Source organism: Neolamprologus brichardi, chromosome 2 (genome assembly GCF_056152115.1).
Source record: "Neolamprologus brichardi isolate AB-2024 chromosome 2, ASM5615211v1, whole genome shotgun sequence".
NCBI lineage: Eukaryota > Metazoa > Chordata > Actinopteri > Cichliformes > Cichlidae > Neolamprologus > Neolamprologus brichardi.
Genome location: NC_142105.1, coordinates 35088756 through 35106293, shown reverse-complemented (window position 1 = coordinate 35106293; position 17538 = coordinate 35088756). Strand labels below are relative to the sequence as shown.

Here is a 17538-nt window from a genome sequence, read left to right as displayed (position 1 = left end):
AATTTTTTATTGTTTTGGTTTTTGTTTGTGTTTTGTCACCCAATTTATTTGAATGTTTACACTTTTCCAGCATTTTCCCTGTTTCATTAATGTCTCCCTCTTTTTCCATTGTTTATTTCCCGACTCCAGACAACACTTTCTGTTGTATGTGTGCAAGTGCACTTACCAACATGGTGTGGAAAGTTGATTATGTCTCACCTCAATGCTCAGCATCTTGGCTACATAACAAAAAAAGGAGAGACTACCAAACATTTTTTTATTTCTAGCCAGTAGAAGGAAGATACAATGTTTTTGAATGCCCAGCTAATTAATTAAGAGTGGTCCTTTTTTCATGCATTTGCAAGTTTACATATTTTGTGGCAGTGTTCATTTTTCATTCTGTTAAATTGTCATAATCAGCATGGAAGAATTTTATATTACGTGTAGTCATATGCACAGTAATTTGCAGATGTTCACAAAATGCATAGCAATCACAGTCAAACCTTATAAACATACTCCTTTTTTTAATCACACACAAAACAGTGAAGGGCAGAAAATCTGATCATCTTAAATAACTGAAAAAAATGGATAAAGAGGACAAGCCTGTTTGGATATTCAGCTCCCATAAATGACACACCTGTGCGCTCTCAATTGTAGCTCCTGCACTTCAGTGTTTTGCTTCTGTGTTTCATTTTGTCCTCTTTTAAATTAAATGGCAATTTCAGGCTTTAAATTAAACTTCACAGCATAAACTGTAAACCATCGCACTAGCTGCTAATCTTTGTCTGTTCATACTTAATCCAGTTTGTTTTCTTGTGTTTCACTAAGGTAAGATTTGCCCTATCACACAGAAAGAAAAGATGCTACCTAATCTTTCAAAGAGGAGTGGTGAAGGTCACATGCAAAGAAAAAAAGCTTTTTTCTCTTCTGTGCCCTCCAGATGCAGTTTAGGAAGTGAGATATCCTTTACTATGGTAAACTGATACTGATTTCCAGATCGCAGCAGGAGGATAGAGGAGACAATGAGGCACAAATCAGAGAAATAGGAAAGGTCTCTACCATGTATTTATAGGAGCTGAGACAGAAGTAAACATTTGCATTAGTATTATTAAATGATGTAGTTCTCTTTCCATTTGTCAGTTGTCAGTCTGTCCTCTTCTACTTCTTGTTTGCCTGTCAGTTTACCTTCCTGTATCTGTTCTTGTCTTCATATTTACCTCAGTGACTTTGTTTCTTGTTTTGGATTTGTTTTTTCGTAGTCCACTTTGGATCACGTGCTTGTTCTCTGCAGTCTTATGTCTTCTTTGTTCATCTGTAGTTATTTTTGTTGAGCTGGTGACTTGTGCGTATGATCTAAGCCTGAACATGGAAATATTCTGTAACTAAAGCAAGTGTTGTTTAGTTTTTGTATTTTGGCTGTTATTAAATATAATTACCTTGAAAAAATTAAAGAATCAACATCTTTTTCTTCAGTTTTTTAATGAAGCAAAAAATGTCACTTGTTTGATACCAAAAAACTGTCACAACAACATGAAAAAAAAAAAGTTGTGCTATACTTTCACCATGAAGGAATGTGAGTTGCAGAAATGGATGCGAGTTCGGACTCAAAAACAACTTTCCTAAAATTGAATGGAAATATTGCAGCCATCACAGACATGTCTGACTGCTGAGCACTGAAAGCACACGATTAAAACACTGTTGCTTTTAAAATACTGTGAAACACTTTGTCATTTTCTTTGTGCAATATAATGCTGTGTGTGGTGAAGTCTTAGCCACGGTTCCTACTGTTGTTGAAGGCTTTCATTTCAAATTAACATATCCACCTTCACATGCTGGCATTTTGTTTGCGTTTTGTTCAACAAAGTGCTGGAAACAGTCCTCAGAGAATTTGGTCCATACTAATATGTTAGCATTACACAGTTCCTGTTACCCACTGAGCATTTTCAAAGCAGTTGGAAACAGTTGGTAATTGGTGTAAAAATGGATATGTTATGAAAGGAAATCCTTCTTTAGATCATATTTCTATTTTACAGGCATATTTCCACCTCAGTAGATTTAATTCTGTTACAAGCAAATGGAATTTTACAATTTCTCTTCAACTTAAGTGTCCTTTTGCAGCATCTATACATTCTCTTATATTCTCTTGTCTCCCCAGCTGTTCTATTCAGTCACTTTCATCATCTCCTGGAAATAGTTGAGCATTTTGGAAACTGTGCTTATTTGCTTTTTTTAAGGTGGACCTAAAGCAAGCAGCTCAGCATAAAAGCTAGAAAGTGAGAAACACTGTCAACTTTCACTTTACAAAACACAAATTAAAATGCAACACTGAATAATGTTTAAGAAAATGTTACTTTAAAGATGCTGAAAAGTAAAGTGTAAAAATTGATACTGAGGTTATACACTCACTGGCCACTTCATAGGTTACAACTTCAGAAGACCTTGAGAACTACCTTAATTCTTTGCAACATAGTTTAAGGAATGTTTTGGATAAATTCTTAATACAGCATCACACCGTTGCTGCAGATTAGTCAGCTGCACACCCATGATGCTGTTCCACCACATCCCAAAGGTGCTCTATGTTCTTGTTTTCACCAAATTCTGACCAAACCATCTTCATCTGATCATCAGACCAGGCAATCTTTCTATTATCCAATTTTGGTCAGTCCACATGAATCATAGTTTCAGTTCCCCATTTTTAGCTGAGAGGAGTGGCACTCAGTGTGGTCTTCTGCTACTATAGACTATCTGATTCAAGATTGAATGCATCTGGTCATTCTCCTCTGACCTCAGGCCATCAAAAACGTATTTTGTCCCAGGGAACTGCCACTCACTGCATATTTTCCCTTTGCCAAACCATTCTCTGTAAACCCTAGAGATGGTTGTGTGGGGAAAATCCCAGTGAATCAGCAGTTTCTGAAATACTCAGACCAGCCCATCTGACATACATAACCATACCATGTTCAAAGTCACTTAAAACACTAATTCTTACCCAGTCTGCTGCTGGTGAAAATTAACCAGGTCATCTTTAACATGTCTACATAACTGGCGTGACTAGCTAGGCAGATATACATCAACAACTGAACTGATATACTTTATGAAGTGGCTGGTAAGTGTGTGTTGGTCTATTTCGTGGCAAAGATTGCATTTTTATTAGCAGATCTGAAGTTAAAATACGTTAATTTGCAAATTCAACTATTCCTTGTATATAGATTTTCTCATCCAAGCTAGTTACTTTGTTTTAAACTAATCAGCTGCTGAATCTGTCTTTTTGTTGTTTTCTAAATCTTAATCTCATCATTTTACACTTTGCAAGCTAAGCACACTTCCCAGAATGTTAAACTAATCTTTTCTTCTCCTCTTTCCTGATGACAACTCCTCACAAGCTTTGTCTTGAAAGTTCTTTGATTTTATCTTCATTAAAACAGCACATGAAAATTAAGAACCATCATCTAAGTTCTGACATCATTTTTCTCTCTGAAACCATTCAGTCCAACGTTACAATATGTAGTGTGCTCACCGACTGTTTTCAACAACTTTTGTTGCTTTTAGGAAAAATAAGTACAAAAGCATACTATTAAAAAAGGTCCCAGCATCCTCTCAACAAGACCGGCACATATAACAAACATTATAAAACGATCACACAAACGCACACATACGCACACACTCACACATGATGCTCTTTACCCCTCTCTGTTTAGAAGTAAAGAAGCCAGAAAACAACTACAGCTGATAATAAGTGTTCTAATGTATATGATAATATTTTAAAATGACTGGTTTACAAAAAAGTATTATTAATACAACTTGATTTTTCCCTTTTTTCACCACCAGAGAACTTGAAAGACAAACTTACATTAGAAGAAAACACACAGCCATTGTCTTGAAATAATAATAAAACAAAATATGATATTACAAATAAATTAAAAACAGCAATATATTACACTGATATAAGCAACCCAACTTGGTTTGAGCTTTTACATTCAAAATCAGCCCATTGTTTGGTTTCAAGAGTCACACTTTTGCCTTTTTCAAATGTTTCCAAGCCAAAGTATGGAGCTTTAATTTAAAACACTTTATCTTACTGCTTTAAAAAGATAGAAAAATTAATTAAATGAACCACAGCTAAAATGAACTCCAATGTACTGAAACTTAATTTAAAGAGAGAAGCAGCAAACAAATGTACGTTAAATCAGCTGCTCACTGAAACTACATAGTAATTATGGGCACGGCTAATCTCTACCTCACAGACCACCAAGTGGTCACCGCCATCACCCACACATCCTGCCAATTCATTTGATGTTAAAAAGTTTATTCCTTTGTTCCCCTTAAGACTCCCAGCACTGCACATCGTTCAGCATCTAAAGCCAATCAGTCAAACATGACACTAAAAAAATAAAAGATGATATTTTTAAGTTGTGTTTTTAATTATCAGTGTGTTTTATGTCTCATTAGTTGCTTGGGGAGTAGGAAAAATATTCAGTGTTTATTTAGTGCTGTAAACAGGTCTTTGATTATTGCTAAATTAGCCTGTTTTTACTGTTGTTTTAATGCTGGTGTAACCGAATGGAATGGCAATTATTTTCTTAATAATGTGCTTTAGACTCCAGCATGACAGAAATTTTCCCCTCACTTCCACACTTTAATATCCAGCTATCTCCACATGGTGGCAGCAGTGACCACAAAAGGCAGAGGCAACAAAGAAAATGGGGAGAAAGAGAGCAGACCAGCTGCCGATCGAACCCGTCCCTGCCCGTTGTTTCTGTTCCACTTGGACCCGTTTCTGTCTCGGCCTCGAGGCGGCTTTGCAGGGTTGGAGGCGGGGTTATTTGAGGGTTTGGTGTAGGGCGGAGAGTAAGGCCCATAACCTGGCCAGTCATGATTGTACCTTTCGCCATGATCTCCACCTCCTGAGCCACTGCCTTCCTCACCTGAAACAGGAAAAGCACATTTTCATCTGATATATGGAGCAGATATAAAAATATCAAGTCTAAATTTTAGGAACACTCACTGTCCATGAAGTCCATGTCCTGTCCACTCATAGCATGCCTCAGTTTATTGGTCACCACCCTCAGCTCCATGATCAGCTGCCTGGTCCTCACATCTGGACGTGCAATATCCACTTCCACCTCAGGGTTATTGATCTGGCTCACCAAACCGTCACCTGTCACATCTGGCAGGTACCTGAGCATACGCACAAAGAGGCATTCAAATACATAGTAGCTTATTCTCTGCTATTTAATTTTTTTAAGAACACTAAAGGTTTATGTGCAGTGATACCCTTTGTAATTAAATCTTTAATGGCTAGGCTCTAGAGATGGTTATGGCCAATCAGTCCCTTTGCTTTAGTCCAGACAGAAACATCTCAGCAGTCATCATCTGATGGATTGCTGTGACATTTTGTACAGACACTAACAGTCCCCAGAGGATTAATCCCACTGACTCTGGTTTCATGTGGCTGCCTGGACCACTGGGCTGACATTTTCGATACAGAGCACAATGTTTCAGCAGCTATTGGTTTGTTTTATGTCAAGCTTTATTGAATTTTTAATAATGCATGTATTACTTTTTGCTTACAAGACAGTTAGCTGCACCATATATATTTTTAAAGTTACAATCTGGAATGCCCAAAGGACATTTCACAGTTATTATCACTTATTGTATATGTGATAATACAAGATAATTATAGCACAGCCAGCACATCTGGTTTGTGACTGAAGATGGATGTGCTTTTATATAAAATGCTGACTGATGACGGTGGACAATCAGTTCCCCTCTTTCTGTGTAACACACTCACTAGTGTTTCTTCTCAAATGAGCTTGATTCATTGGTATGTACACAGAACAAGCAGACCCAGGTAGAGAACATGTGGGTGAGTGGCGGTGGCATAATTAAATAAACTCAGTTCCATCTGTTGCATCCTTCCACCTCTGCACCATCACTCACTCACTCCTCCTCCTCCGCCTGTACAGACCCTCCCCTCAGCAGCCTTTTGCTCTGATCTCGCTCACCTCCCCCGGGTCTGCCCATTCCAGCAGCGGTCCTCATTAGTGACGTCAGCAGCCATCTTCTCATCGTTGCAGATGGTGTGTGGGAGGGACACCCAGAAGCCCCGCATGGGCCGCAGACGCTCTTTCAGCTCGGTAACCTGTGTGGAGGTGGAAGGAAACTGGCTATGACTCAGACATGGTTTTAAAGTATCTTTGTATGAAAGCTGCAGGGCTGATGCTGGGTAAAGGTAAAAACCTAATACAGCTTTGCTTCTGGGTCAGCTCTTAAACAACATTTCTTTTCAGTCTTATAAACAGATATAAATATCTAATACCCCCTTCGTCTGTGCTCTGATCTTAAGCTCTTTTTATTTAGGCATTTATATCTTGCAAGACCACACTATTCAAAGAAATTCTGTCTGGGCTCTAACCACAGGACTCTCTGTTATTAGTCGCTCTGACTTATTTTAGTGTTTTGGGGTTTTTTTCCCCTTTTTTTCCCTCTTGATCTGAATCAGATTCATGTGCAGAGCAAACATGTGCGACATTCTTACAGTTTTTTCCTGATATATTTAAAGAAAGCTCAACACAAAAGGGTAAATTGTGCACCATTAAAACAAGTAGTATCTATTTCTGTATCAACAATGTGCCAATTTGCTCACTGTAACATGTGAAAAGTGGCACTTATCATGAACCCACCAAAAACAGTCACTCATCAGCATCTCGAACCACTTCAAAGGGTTTTATCTGGTTTCAATGTAAGCACTTTGTTTCTCTTAGTGAAAAAGCACTAAACGGCCAATGGATGGTACTTAGCAAGCACCAAATGGCAAATACAGCAGAAATACAATAATTTTAGGCCTTAGCTGATTTTTTTTCTTTTCTTTTCTTTTTTTTTTTTTACCTTTATTGACAAGTGCAACCCAAGATTAAGAATTCCTACTGGTACCGCGTCACCGTGCTGTTTGCTCCTTACCAATCGATCCAGGTTGGTGCCTGCAGCAGTGGTGGGTTTCTCTTCAGGAGTGTAGGTGCGGAAAGGCCTCCTGTTGCCCCCGGACTCTTTGGGTGAGCGTTTGGACCTTGCTGGAGCTGGCCTGGGGTTTCCACAGCCTTGGAACACCTGAGGTACACAGCAACAGCATTTTTAAGATTAAAATTAAAAAGATTCTTCTATGCTGTGTCAAGAAAACTGTATATTCTCAAACTAATATGTGATTTCTTAGAATTTCTTCTAACAACACCTAAAGAATAAGTGCAAAAGGCTCAGTGCTTTCTTCTAAGAGAAAAAAGGTAGCTTTGATTTAAGTTTTGAATTAAAGCTTAAAAAAAACACCAGGGACCTTTGATTTCTGGGGAAAAGAGTCAATGACGTCTACAGACAAAAATGTTGCAACTGAACAATGTTGAAAAAGCTCCCCCTAACCTCAACAGTCACGCTCTGTTAGAGTGCAGTTGCACAAAGCTGGATTGTAAAGCAGAGAGCTGTCTGTTCCTTAAAGCACTACCAACACAAACCAGGAGCTTTTCTGTTTCTAACAAGACGTGGGTGTCTCTCTGGTGGATTCACTCCTGGGATGTCTGCCATGTTTTAATCATACTCCGAGGCTATCATGTTCGCATCTTTACTGCATGCTGTCTCATTAGAAAGATTAAAAATGAAATTAAACAATAATTAAGATTACAGCTTTTGCTTGAATATCGAAGAAGATCATTTGCATGTCCTCTCAAAGGTTCAGTTAACATTTCACTCGATTGATTCACAATTGCCAAACTCTCGGAAAGCAATAAAAAAATATAACAATACTCATTTGGTTTTCATTTTTATGTACTGATCATCTGCTGTGCTTTCTTACTTTGCTGGAGATGCTGACACTGTTTTCCTGCATGTGCATAATGGCCTCTGACACTTTTACAGAGATAGAGTCGGCTGCAAGCTCCATGTTGAAAGGCCCCTCCAGCTTCTCTGAAACCTGGTACAGAGCATCTGAAAAACATAGAGATGGTAGAGTGATAAAGTTTGCTTTGACTTTAGTTCTCACTTTCAGGTAATATACAGAAGAAGAAAAAAAACTGTGTAGGTGGGCTTCTGTAGAGCCTGATGAATGTCAAGACAGTGGTTCCCTGTGTCTGGAATCTCCCCCCTGGCCAACCAGCTAAAAGAGTGTGATTTACATCTCTTTAAGGGGTGTTCAGTAAGATAAAGAAGCAAGCTGTCACAATATAAAGAGAAGCGTGAAAAAGAGAGGAGAATGGTGGTCAGACAAAAGGCTGCATGAGGGTAAAATGGTTTTGAGTTCAGCAGGCATGGATGGAGCGATGAAAGGTAAGAGGAAGCACTCCAGATGAAAAGAAAAAATAGAGGGAATGTATGGGTTTGATGAAAGGAGAAAGGAAACACAGGAAGACAGATCAATTGTGAAGGAGCAGAGAGGCATGAATGATTAATGGAGGAGGAACTCATTAGGGAAAAGGACGTGAAAGTAAATGAGTGACAGGGGCACAAAAAAAGGATGCTACTTTTTGGGATGTCTGGTTTAATTATGATGAGAACAATTCAAAGTGCTTAGACACTGACTCTCCTATGCTTAAAGATCTAAAAATGATGCTGAAACTCAGGTTCTTCAAAAGCTTTAGCTTTTTAAAATGTGCCATCCACTACCTATGAAATCACATATAAAGATATTCCATCACCCACCAATGAAATTGTTCCATTCGGTGTCCAGGTCAGCCTGATTGGCTAAGCAGCCCTTCATCACGTTAAGGCACAATGAGCGGCAGGGGCGCACGGAGGGCATACCTCGACACAGTGGGCAGTACCACTGACGCATCAGGCCACGCACACACTCTGAATCTGCAGTTAACTGAAAGCAAAGGACAGAATAAAACGGATTAAATACATAAACACACAATGACCATTACTTAACAAAGGGGTTTTACATATTTGCAATTCCAAAAGTTATGTTTAGAAAAACTAATTTACTCAGTTACCAGTTCACACTACAGGGCCAGCAGTTTAGTGTGGACTTGTCTGGATAATGATTCACTTCCTGCTGGTAACAAGATGATTTTGTTTTTGCGTCAAAGTTTAGATTAAATGTCTGATAATCTAATAAACAGGATTACTCTATAAAGTCTAGACTAACTATTGTGTTTTTGAGTGACTAGCCGTTTAAACAAGAACATAATGAAAGGATATAATTGCTTGCCAGTATGCTTTAGACAGCAGAATATCATCAATGCCACCTTGGTATTAAATATTCCACTCAAGATAAGCATGAAGAGATGCTGAATAAGAGCCACTCACCTTTGTTGCTTTGTTGACAATGTCCCGACCAGTAGCAAGCCCTTGAGATAACGCTCTGGCTGCTATGAAAGCCCTCGACACCTGAATGTCAAACCAAAGATAACAGATTAGGGTCCCCCTTTGCCATCCTGCTATATAAGTACAGTATATATGAGCTCTGTAGATTTTACTATAGACACACTTGTACACGAAGTTTGCGAGGGACATCCCCAAATGGTTGCAGCTGTTCGGCGTGCTTGCTGACACACTCTAGGTAGTCCTCACTGAACTGATACTGGGGGTTTACCAGAGAGAAGACCCGCTCCACAAGTCTGGACCAGAAATCTGACAGAACCTCTGCCAGACTCACACTTCCCCCTGTGAACAATAGAGTAACAGTTATACTATATAAGAATATGTTTTTGTTTTCTTATCTGATAAATGCTTCGAAAAAGAGTCACAGCAGTTAGAATGGATCTCACCACGACAATGCTATTGGAGAGTATTTAAAGACAGATTTCTCTCATCTTCTTCCAATAAAAGCTATGTTAAGCTATAAAAACCATCAGATAAATTAGTTTGGTAAGTGCGGCCATATTTGAACAGCTAGAAGGACAAAGAAACCATTCTCAATATTTATATGCCCTGTTTACTTTGCATTCAGCATCCAAATGACTAACTGCTGAAGTGTGTGCATTAAAATTCCAAGGTTTTTGAAGGAAAGTACAGAAAAATACTTTTATAAATACCTGATTGTTTTACTAAAGTGTTTTTCTCCTTGGCTAAACACACAGTACAAGCTATGGAGAAGTCTGATTGACATTGCTTTAAATATCTCACTTAATAATTTTTGATGTATTTGAGAAACAACAGTTTTGGGGAAAAGATGGAGATTTTAGAGCAAACTCTGTCCTTGCTTCTTTAAATAACACTCTAGCGAAGTTGTATGTCTCACTTTGGTTAAAAATATTGTAATCAAAAAACTTTATAAAACTATATACAATTTATAAAATTTAATAAAACTTAATCCAGTTGATAAATGAACACATTTTTTTTAATGATAACATAAATTCGAACACTAAATGTTTTCTGCTTTAGAACATAATAGTATCCATAATGTTTTGTCTGCTTGAGTGTTTCTACAGAATGAGCATGTGAATCTCCAATCTGTAGTCTACTATACTGCCTTAAATTAGCCATACATGCTGTTTGGCAGAGAAGGACAGGCTGACTTAGCAGCCTGCAGATGGAGGAGTCAGTGAGCGGCTGTGAAGCCAAAAACAGAACGATCCGGAACAAAAATAGAAATGGTCTGGCATCTGTGGGAATCCAATTCTCTCTCTCCTTTTTTTCCTCCAGTTTTTCCTGGCATGTTGGTTCCCCTCAAAAGACAATGATGCTTTTTTTATTGCTGTCTATAACTGCTGATTTACCACAACATGGACGTGGACTGTCTGAACTATACATAAATGTCAGTGTCGGAAGGAATTATTGTACTTCTTTAAACAGAGATCAGTCTTTTTAAACATTTCCCTGCAGTCATTCTTTCCTCGTGGTGGTACTGGAGCCCACTGTAGAATACATAAGCCAGGCGGGTTACTTAAATTACTGTTTTAACACTGTGGAATAGAACGTGGATTTTTCCCTCCATGTTGTTTGGATTGGAAGCTAGTGATTGCCATTTGTGTTTTGGATCAGTAAACCATCATTACATCCCTAATCTCCTTCTTTTATATGGCAGAGCCAACCAAAGTCCACTCAGCAGCAAGCCTGACAACCCTGTGCACTTGGTCACTTACTGTGCACTTATTAGGGAAGTTATTTTCAAGGATTATCTGAATTTAATTTTAAACTGCATGTGTAGAACTTGCTAAAAACCATGTACAAAGTTTGCTGATTTGTGGTATTCTTCTTCTCTTAGTTGGCTCTCTCTTTGATTATGTATCACTTCCTGTTCCTGTTGTTTTTCTGTCAATTTAATTAAAAACATATACGTAACAACTTTTTTCATAGAGTAATCTTCACATGCTTTATCCAAAGCACACTCTCTGTTGATTCACTCACTAATTATATTCACAGTATTCACTGTCTCTTTAGGGATTTGCTGGCTCAACTTGTAGCCAGCTAGCTAGTAGCATGGCATTTTCACCTGTCCCTTCTGCACTTTCCTGCTCCCAGATGTTTAGTTACTCCACAGACTCCTTTAGCAATAATGATACTTGTAATGAATGGCAGCAATCTTCCATTCCAGCTTGTTAATCAACCAAAGACTCAGACAGAGTTTTAATTCATTTCAAAGCCTGATGCTTCACCTTGCCCACCCTTGCTGGAAAACTCATAAACCAGTCATATTTGTTATCATTTATAATTTCTGTCTGAATTCTCAGACTTTTTATCTGATTTAGTGCTCAGCTCAGATAAAAATAAATATTGTGGGTGATTTTAACATCCATGTAGATGGTAAAACTAAAAGCCCCAACACTGCATTAAATGTATTATTAGACTCAGGTGGCTTCTTTCACAATGTAAAAGATCCCACCCACCACCTTAATCCCACTCTAGAGCTTTTTCTGATATATAGCATTATACTGAACATTTATCAGCATTTCCTTCAAACCCTCTTTTGTCTGATTATTTCCTAATAGCATTTAAATTTACAATGGATTACACAGCAGTAGTATATAAATTTTATCACAATAAATGTATTTATGGAAGTACTGTAACTAGGTTAAAGGATATAATTCATCCACAGTCATCTTCTCCTATGCCTTGTGCCAACACAGAGCAGAGCAGCTACCAGAACACTACTCCCACAGAGGTCGATTATCTTGTTAATTATTTTACTTCTTTACTGCATACAACTCTGGATAATGTAGCTCCTGTGAAAAAGACAGACACCTGCTATAACTCTCAAATGTGCACCTTAAAGCAGACAACTCATAAGCTGAAGAGGAAATGATGTCTCACTAATTTAGATAATCATTTATCCTGGAAACTTAGTTTGCCGCTTTATGAAAAACCCTCTTTCAAGCTAGAACATTTTATCACTGATTTATTAGTGATTAATTAGTGATTAGAGAAAATAAGAACAACTCTAGGTTTCTCTTTCAGCGCTGAAAGAGTACCACAGAGCTCTGTTGTTGCAAGGATCACAAATAAAATTTTAACCATTAAAGAAAAAATTTGTCATAACCATCACACAGAAGTAGCATTATGTGCAGCTACTTTCAGTACCATTGGTATTTATTTAGACTCTTTTTCTTTCTTTCCTACCATTAATCTTAAATGTGATCAACCTATTTCTATTAATCGGGTATTTACCACAGGCCTTTAATCTGGCAGTCCTTACACTGTTACTTAAAAAGCCATGATTTGACCATTTGACCATTTCAATTTACTCATGTAAATGGAGAGTCCTCTTCATTCACTAAGGTTAATTATGAAGTTCCACAGAGTTCTATGCCAGGACTAATTCTGTTTACATTATACATGCTTCCCTTAGGAAGTATCATCAGAAGGCATAGCATACATTTTCACTGCTATGCAGATGACACCCAACTTTATCTATTCATGAAACCAGATAATACACACTAATTAGTTAAACTGTAGGAATGTCTTAAAGAAATAAAGACCTGGATTACCTCTAATTTTCTACTTTTAAATTCAATAAAAACTGAGGCCATTGTACTCGGCCCTAAAAGCATTACAAATACGGTATCTAACCAGATAATCTGGATGGCATTAACTTGACCTCTAGTAAGACTGTGAGGGATCTTTGAGTAGTTCTTGACCAGGATATGCCCTTCAATGGGCATGTTCATGCCTCTCTTCCTTGGAACCAGCTTTCAGTTTGGAGTCATGAGAGTAAACGTTTAAGATTAGGCTTAAAACTTTCATTTTTGATAGAGCATATAGTTAGGGTTGGATCAGGTGACCCTGAATTCTCCTTTAGTTATGTTCCAATAAGTATATGCTCCTGGGGGATTTACACAATGCATTAAGTGTTTCTTCTTCAGTTGCCTTTTTCACTCGCTTTTTTTTTGTCAGCATGTGTTTATACACCTCTCTGCGTTTAATTTTTAGTGATTCATAATGTTTCGATCTCTTCCACAGCACATCTCTGTCCTGTCTTCCTCCCCTTACCCCAACCGGTCGCAGCACATGGCCCCGCCCCTCCCTGAGCCTGGTTCTGCTGGAGGTATCTTCCTGTTAAAAGGGAGTTTTTCCTTCCCACTGTCACCAAAGCATTTTCTCATAGGGGGTCATATGATTGTTGGGGCTTTCTCTTTTTTCTTTATTGTAGGATCTTTGCCTTACAGTATAAAGCAATTTAAAGCTACTGTTGTTGTGATTTAATGCTATATAAATAAAACTGAATTGATCTGAACTGAATTGAATGCTTTTACAATGTCTCTGATCCAACCTAGCTGACATATCTTTGCCAAAATCATTAATCATCTCTATGACTGTCAAGGTGGACAAAGGAGTGTTAAAACCAACCAGAATAATATCTGCGAAGCTCCAGGAAAAGCTCTTGGAAGACGTGTGCGTTCTGGGTGAAGAGCAGGCCATAGGTCTTGGTAAACATCTGGTTCATAGACTTCTCTGAAAGGTCTATAAGCTCTTTGAAGAACTCTGTGCAGAGACAGAAAAAGCAGCGATTAGCTACAAACTGGTCACCCACCCTCTTTTTCTCTAATATCTCGGCCAGGTTTCTATGTAGGCGCTTCCTCACCCTCCTCCCCTCCCTGAAAGATTAACAGCTCAGATCCTGCACACTGGTAAATGGGTTTAACAAAATGTACTCTATTTAAAATCCATCTTTAAGACTCATATGCAGTCTCCCACTCCTTAAGCATCTTTACATGACTCATCATTATATATTATATAAAAGTGTGAGGAAGGGTGATAGCAGTCTACTGCAGGTAGGAGGAGAAAGTGTAAATTCAGCTCTGTACTGTGGCTGCTACAAACCTGCAGCTGTAGACGCATTTGAAACAATGACTGATAAAATCTCCCAGATACAGAGCACTATAAAAATAGTTGGGTTTTCCAAAAACTTTAAACAAGTTTATAGTTTATAAGTCATTATAAACTAGTCTTACAATTCCAGTGAAACCTTTTTTCATAAAGACTTCTATGTCTGTATAACGCTGGCAAAATCATAGCAGCATAATCATAGTTAATTCAGCTTAGACAAGCAGGTTATATATTTTTAATGGGAGGCCTCAACTGGGATTTTCTCCAGTTAAATATGGTGTTTAGCTGCATTATGGAAAATGTTATTTAGAGCGAAAAAAAAATGTTACAGACTAAAATGCAGGATAGCTTGGCCCTGGTTGCTTGATTTGTAACTAGTTTTATAATCAGTCTCTTGTGAGTCGCCACTTGTATGAAAATGCCTCACAGTTGCTGAAATTACATAAGTAACAAGCATTTTAATATATTTGCTTTGCTGTGCTTCAAGCATTTAGCTGTAATTTTAATAGCGCAGAAGTATCATCTGAATTAAATTAGGAAGGTCATTTTATAATTAAAACTCACTGGTTTAATTTTGGGGAGGGTCATTTTTTCACAAACTATGGTATCAAAAGTAATAACTAGCTTTTAATCAGCTTCAAATCAAATAATGTTCCCATTACAAACACAAGAACTACGAAGGTGTCAGCCTCTCACCGTCAAACCTGCGGTGTCTCTGGGTAAAGGTGGTCAAGAGAAACTGGCTGTTGTCTGAAACTGCTTTGAGGAAGTCCCTTTCACTCTGCTGGGCCAGAGTCTCCTCCATCTGACTGGAGCAGCAAGTGTAGTCCTGAGGACAGAGCCGCAGGTGCTCACCTAGAACAAACATAAAAGAAAGGCCATAAGAGAAAGCAAGGATTGATCCCACAGTTAAACCTATGGTGAGAAATCTGATTCCCTTGGTTTTTTTTAACTATACGTAATTATATGCTTCTACTTTATATATGCACTTGGTTTTGTGAAGCACTTTGTGCTGTTTTTATGACTAAAATGTATTATTAAGTGCAAGGCCAATTTCCATTATGGAGGTCAAAGCAGATTTTTTTTTTAGTTTGAAAGTCAATTCCTCTACTTGTCAGTCCATTCAGTGGGGAAATCTTATTAAAGATAACGCCGTGGTAGAAAAAATTTAATTTCCATGCATGAATTATTCAACTTCAATCTGTCTTTCATTGTCAGCCCAGGTTGGGTCTTTGATATATCTGAGGTAATGATATATGCAAACCACACACAGGAGGGGGAGATGGGGGGATAACACAGGAGTACTCAAAATATGCAAAAGCCTTGAATTCTTTGTTTCTATCATATCGCATTCGACATGAATATTGCGCCTGTTAATAGAGCCGAAAGTCTGATTCTTAACTCCACCCTGGCCGATGTTCCTCTCTGCCTCTTTTGTTCTCCCTGTGTCTCTCACTATTAGCCCTCTCTCATCCCTCTATTTCCATTGCTAAACTGCCTCCCTTCATCCTTCACTCTCCCAGCCATCTGCTCCCCTGGCCCACGGGACAGTGAGCCAAGACTCAGGCAGTGATAGCCCAACATACACACACACATGCACACACACACCAAAAAAAAAATCTATTCTGCAGTTGCCTCACACACTAAGCTAAATTGCTGTGAAAGAAAAGGAGGGGAAAAAACACTTCAAACATACATTTTATTCACAATCACTTTTAAAAGCAGCTCTATGTCTGTCTGAGAGGAGCAGACACATCCGCTCACTGATTTACATGCAAAGCTAAACCTCCAAGAAGTAAGCTACATCTTCACTCTGTCATTTGCACCCTCACATGATCAGACATTTTTATTTTGAACCATTTAACATCTAAAATCCACTTTCCTGTACCCCCTCCTCCTCTGTTCTACCCCATCACCAACTTCAAATTATTCAAAATCTAAGTGTTTGTAATCCGCATCCAATCTTCTCATTCTCAAGATAAGATTATCAGCGGTGAACAGAGCCTATGGGTGTATATGCAGGGATTTAACAGTGAGTCAGTAGGCAAAGACTAATTAAGGGCGAGGTTCTTTGTTGCACCGGTGTTGGCAATTTGCTCATCCCCTTAATCATCCAATTTAAACCGCACAGAGAGGAGGAGGGGGCGGGTGTAATTTGTTTTAAACCATACTGCATTGTTTCTCTTGGGGGGTAAAAACTCACCGTGGTGATCCTACAACGGCTCTCTGGGGCGTTTAGTGAGTTTGGAGCCACCTTGTACTTCTTTATCACTTTTCTACAGAGATTTGTTGCGTTTGTGTTTATAGGGCATTTCCTGCTACAATATTCCCTTAAAGATGCTTGCAGTGCGGAGCAGTGAGTTTACACTGACCTTAATGTGCATTATGTTATTTTTATCCCATGCTGATGTGCCTACATTTCTGCTGCGACATAACTGCACCCTACCCTAAAATTTACAATTAAACCTTCCATATATATATATATATATATATATATATATATATATATATATATATATATATCATTACAGACTGCCCTATGTGGGTCCCGAGAACTGTATGCTTTAATTTATTCCCGCTTTGCGGTATAGGAACAGTCTTACCAGAAATTTGAGTCAGCGGAGCGGTGCTTGTGCTGTACCCCTTCTCCAAGTACACCTGCCTGGTGTCCGAGCAGCTTCTCCCCGCTGCAGCCAAAGGGCTCTGGGTCCCTAAAAGGGCAGCAGCCGTGCAAAGAAGTACCAGCAGCCGACGACTGGGAAAAGACACCCTGGTATCCATCCTCACTACAGGACTTGGAAAAAAAAAAGCAGACTCCAGTAAAGGGTTCGGATAAAGCCAGACTGTGGTTGCAGCAGCTTATAAATGAATGAATGTCTGGCCGGTTTGGATGCACGCAAAAGTGTAAGGAGTAACGGGATCCCAAATCGTCAGTCGTTTGAAAGAGTCATAGTTTTTTCCCCAATAAGTGCAATGAACATCCGGGCCGGGCTTTTACATCACAGACAGGCCTGCGTTTCCATCGGCCGTGTTCATTTAATTTGTCCTTCCTGGGAGACCCGCTGTTGTACGTAAATACATGGGAGTGTGAAAGAGGCGCTCCCGGCCCACAGCATCATCTGACAGGCAAACTGCGTCAAACACTCGGGACGTAACCAGGGTGATACCGGAAGGAGGGCTGCTGTCAAAATAAAAGGGGAGGCTTGTAGTTGATGGGACAGCCAGAAAGACTACGTAAGGACATAACAAAAACAACAACCGTATAATCATGTTGTTATTACAATTTTTGAGCATTTGAAAGAAAGAGTC

At 38.7% G+C, this 17538-nt stretch overlaps 1 protein-coding gene across 1 annotated transcript; it reads right to left on the bottom strand.

Annotated features, from left to right (window-relative positions):
• Positions 1–1096: 1096 nt before the first annotated feature.
• On the bottom strand, positions 1097–17358 carry gpc2 (glypican 2). Its single transcript, XM_006808948.3, has 11 exons — positions 16833–17358; positions 14926–15084; positions 13750–13884; positions 9452–9627; positions 9271–9351; positions 8662–8827; positions 7820–7950; positions 6940–7086; positions 5985–6121; positions 4985–5157; positions 1097–4904 (listed from the first exon to the last, which is right to left on the bottom strand). Exons 1-11 carry the CDS (start codon positions 17008–17010, stop codon positions 4627–4629), a joined length of 1761 nt encoding a protein of 586 aa, XP_006809011.2. The 5' UTR covers positions 17011–17358; the 3' UTR covers positions 1097–4626.
• Between the last annotated feature and the right edge of the window lie 180 nt (positions 17359–17538).

Coding starts and splice junctions, on each gene's coding strand:
- gpc2 (XM_006808948.3), bottom strand. CDS start 17,010: ATGGATACCAGGGTGTCTTTTCCCAGTCGTCGGCTGCTGGTACTTCTT. Junction 13,885..14,925: donor GAGACACCGCAGGTTTGACG/GTGAGAGGCTGA, acceptor GTCTCTGCACAG/AGTTCTTCAAAGAGCTTATA. Junction 4,905..4,984: donor GGACATGGACTTCATGGACA/GTGAGTGTTCCT, acceptor TTCCTGTTTCAG/GTGAGGAAGGCAGTGGCTCA.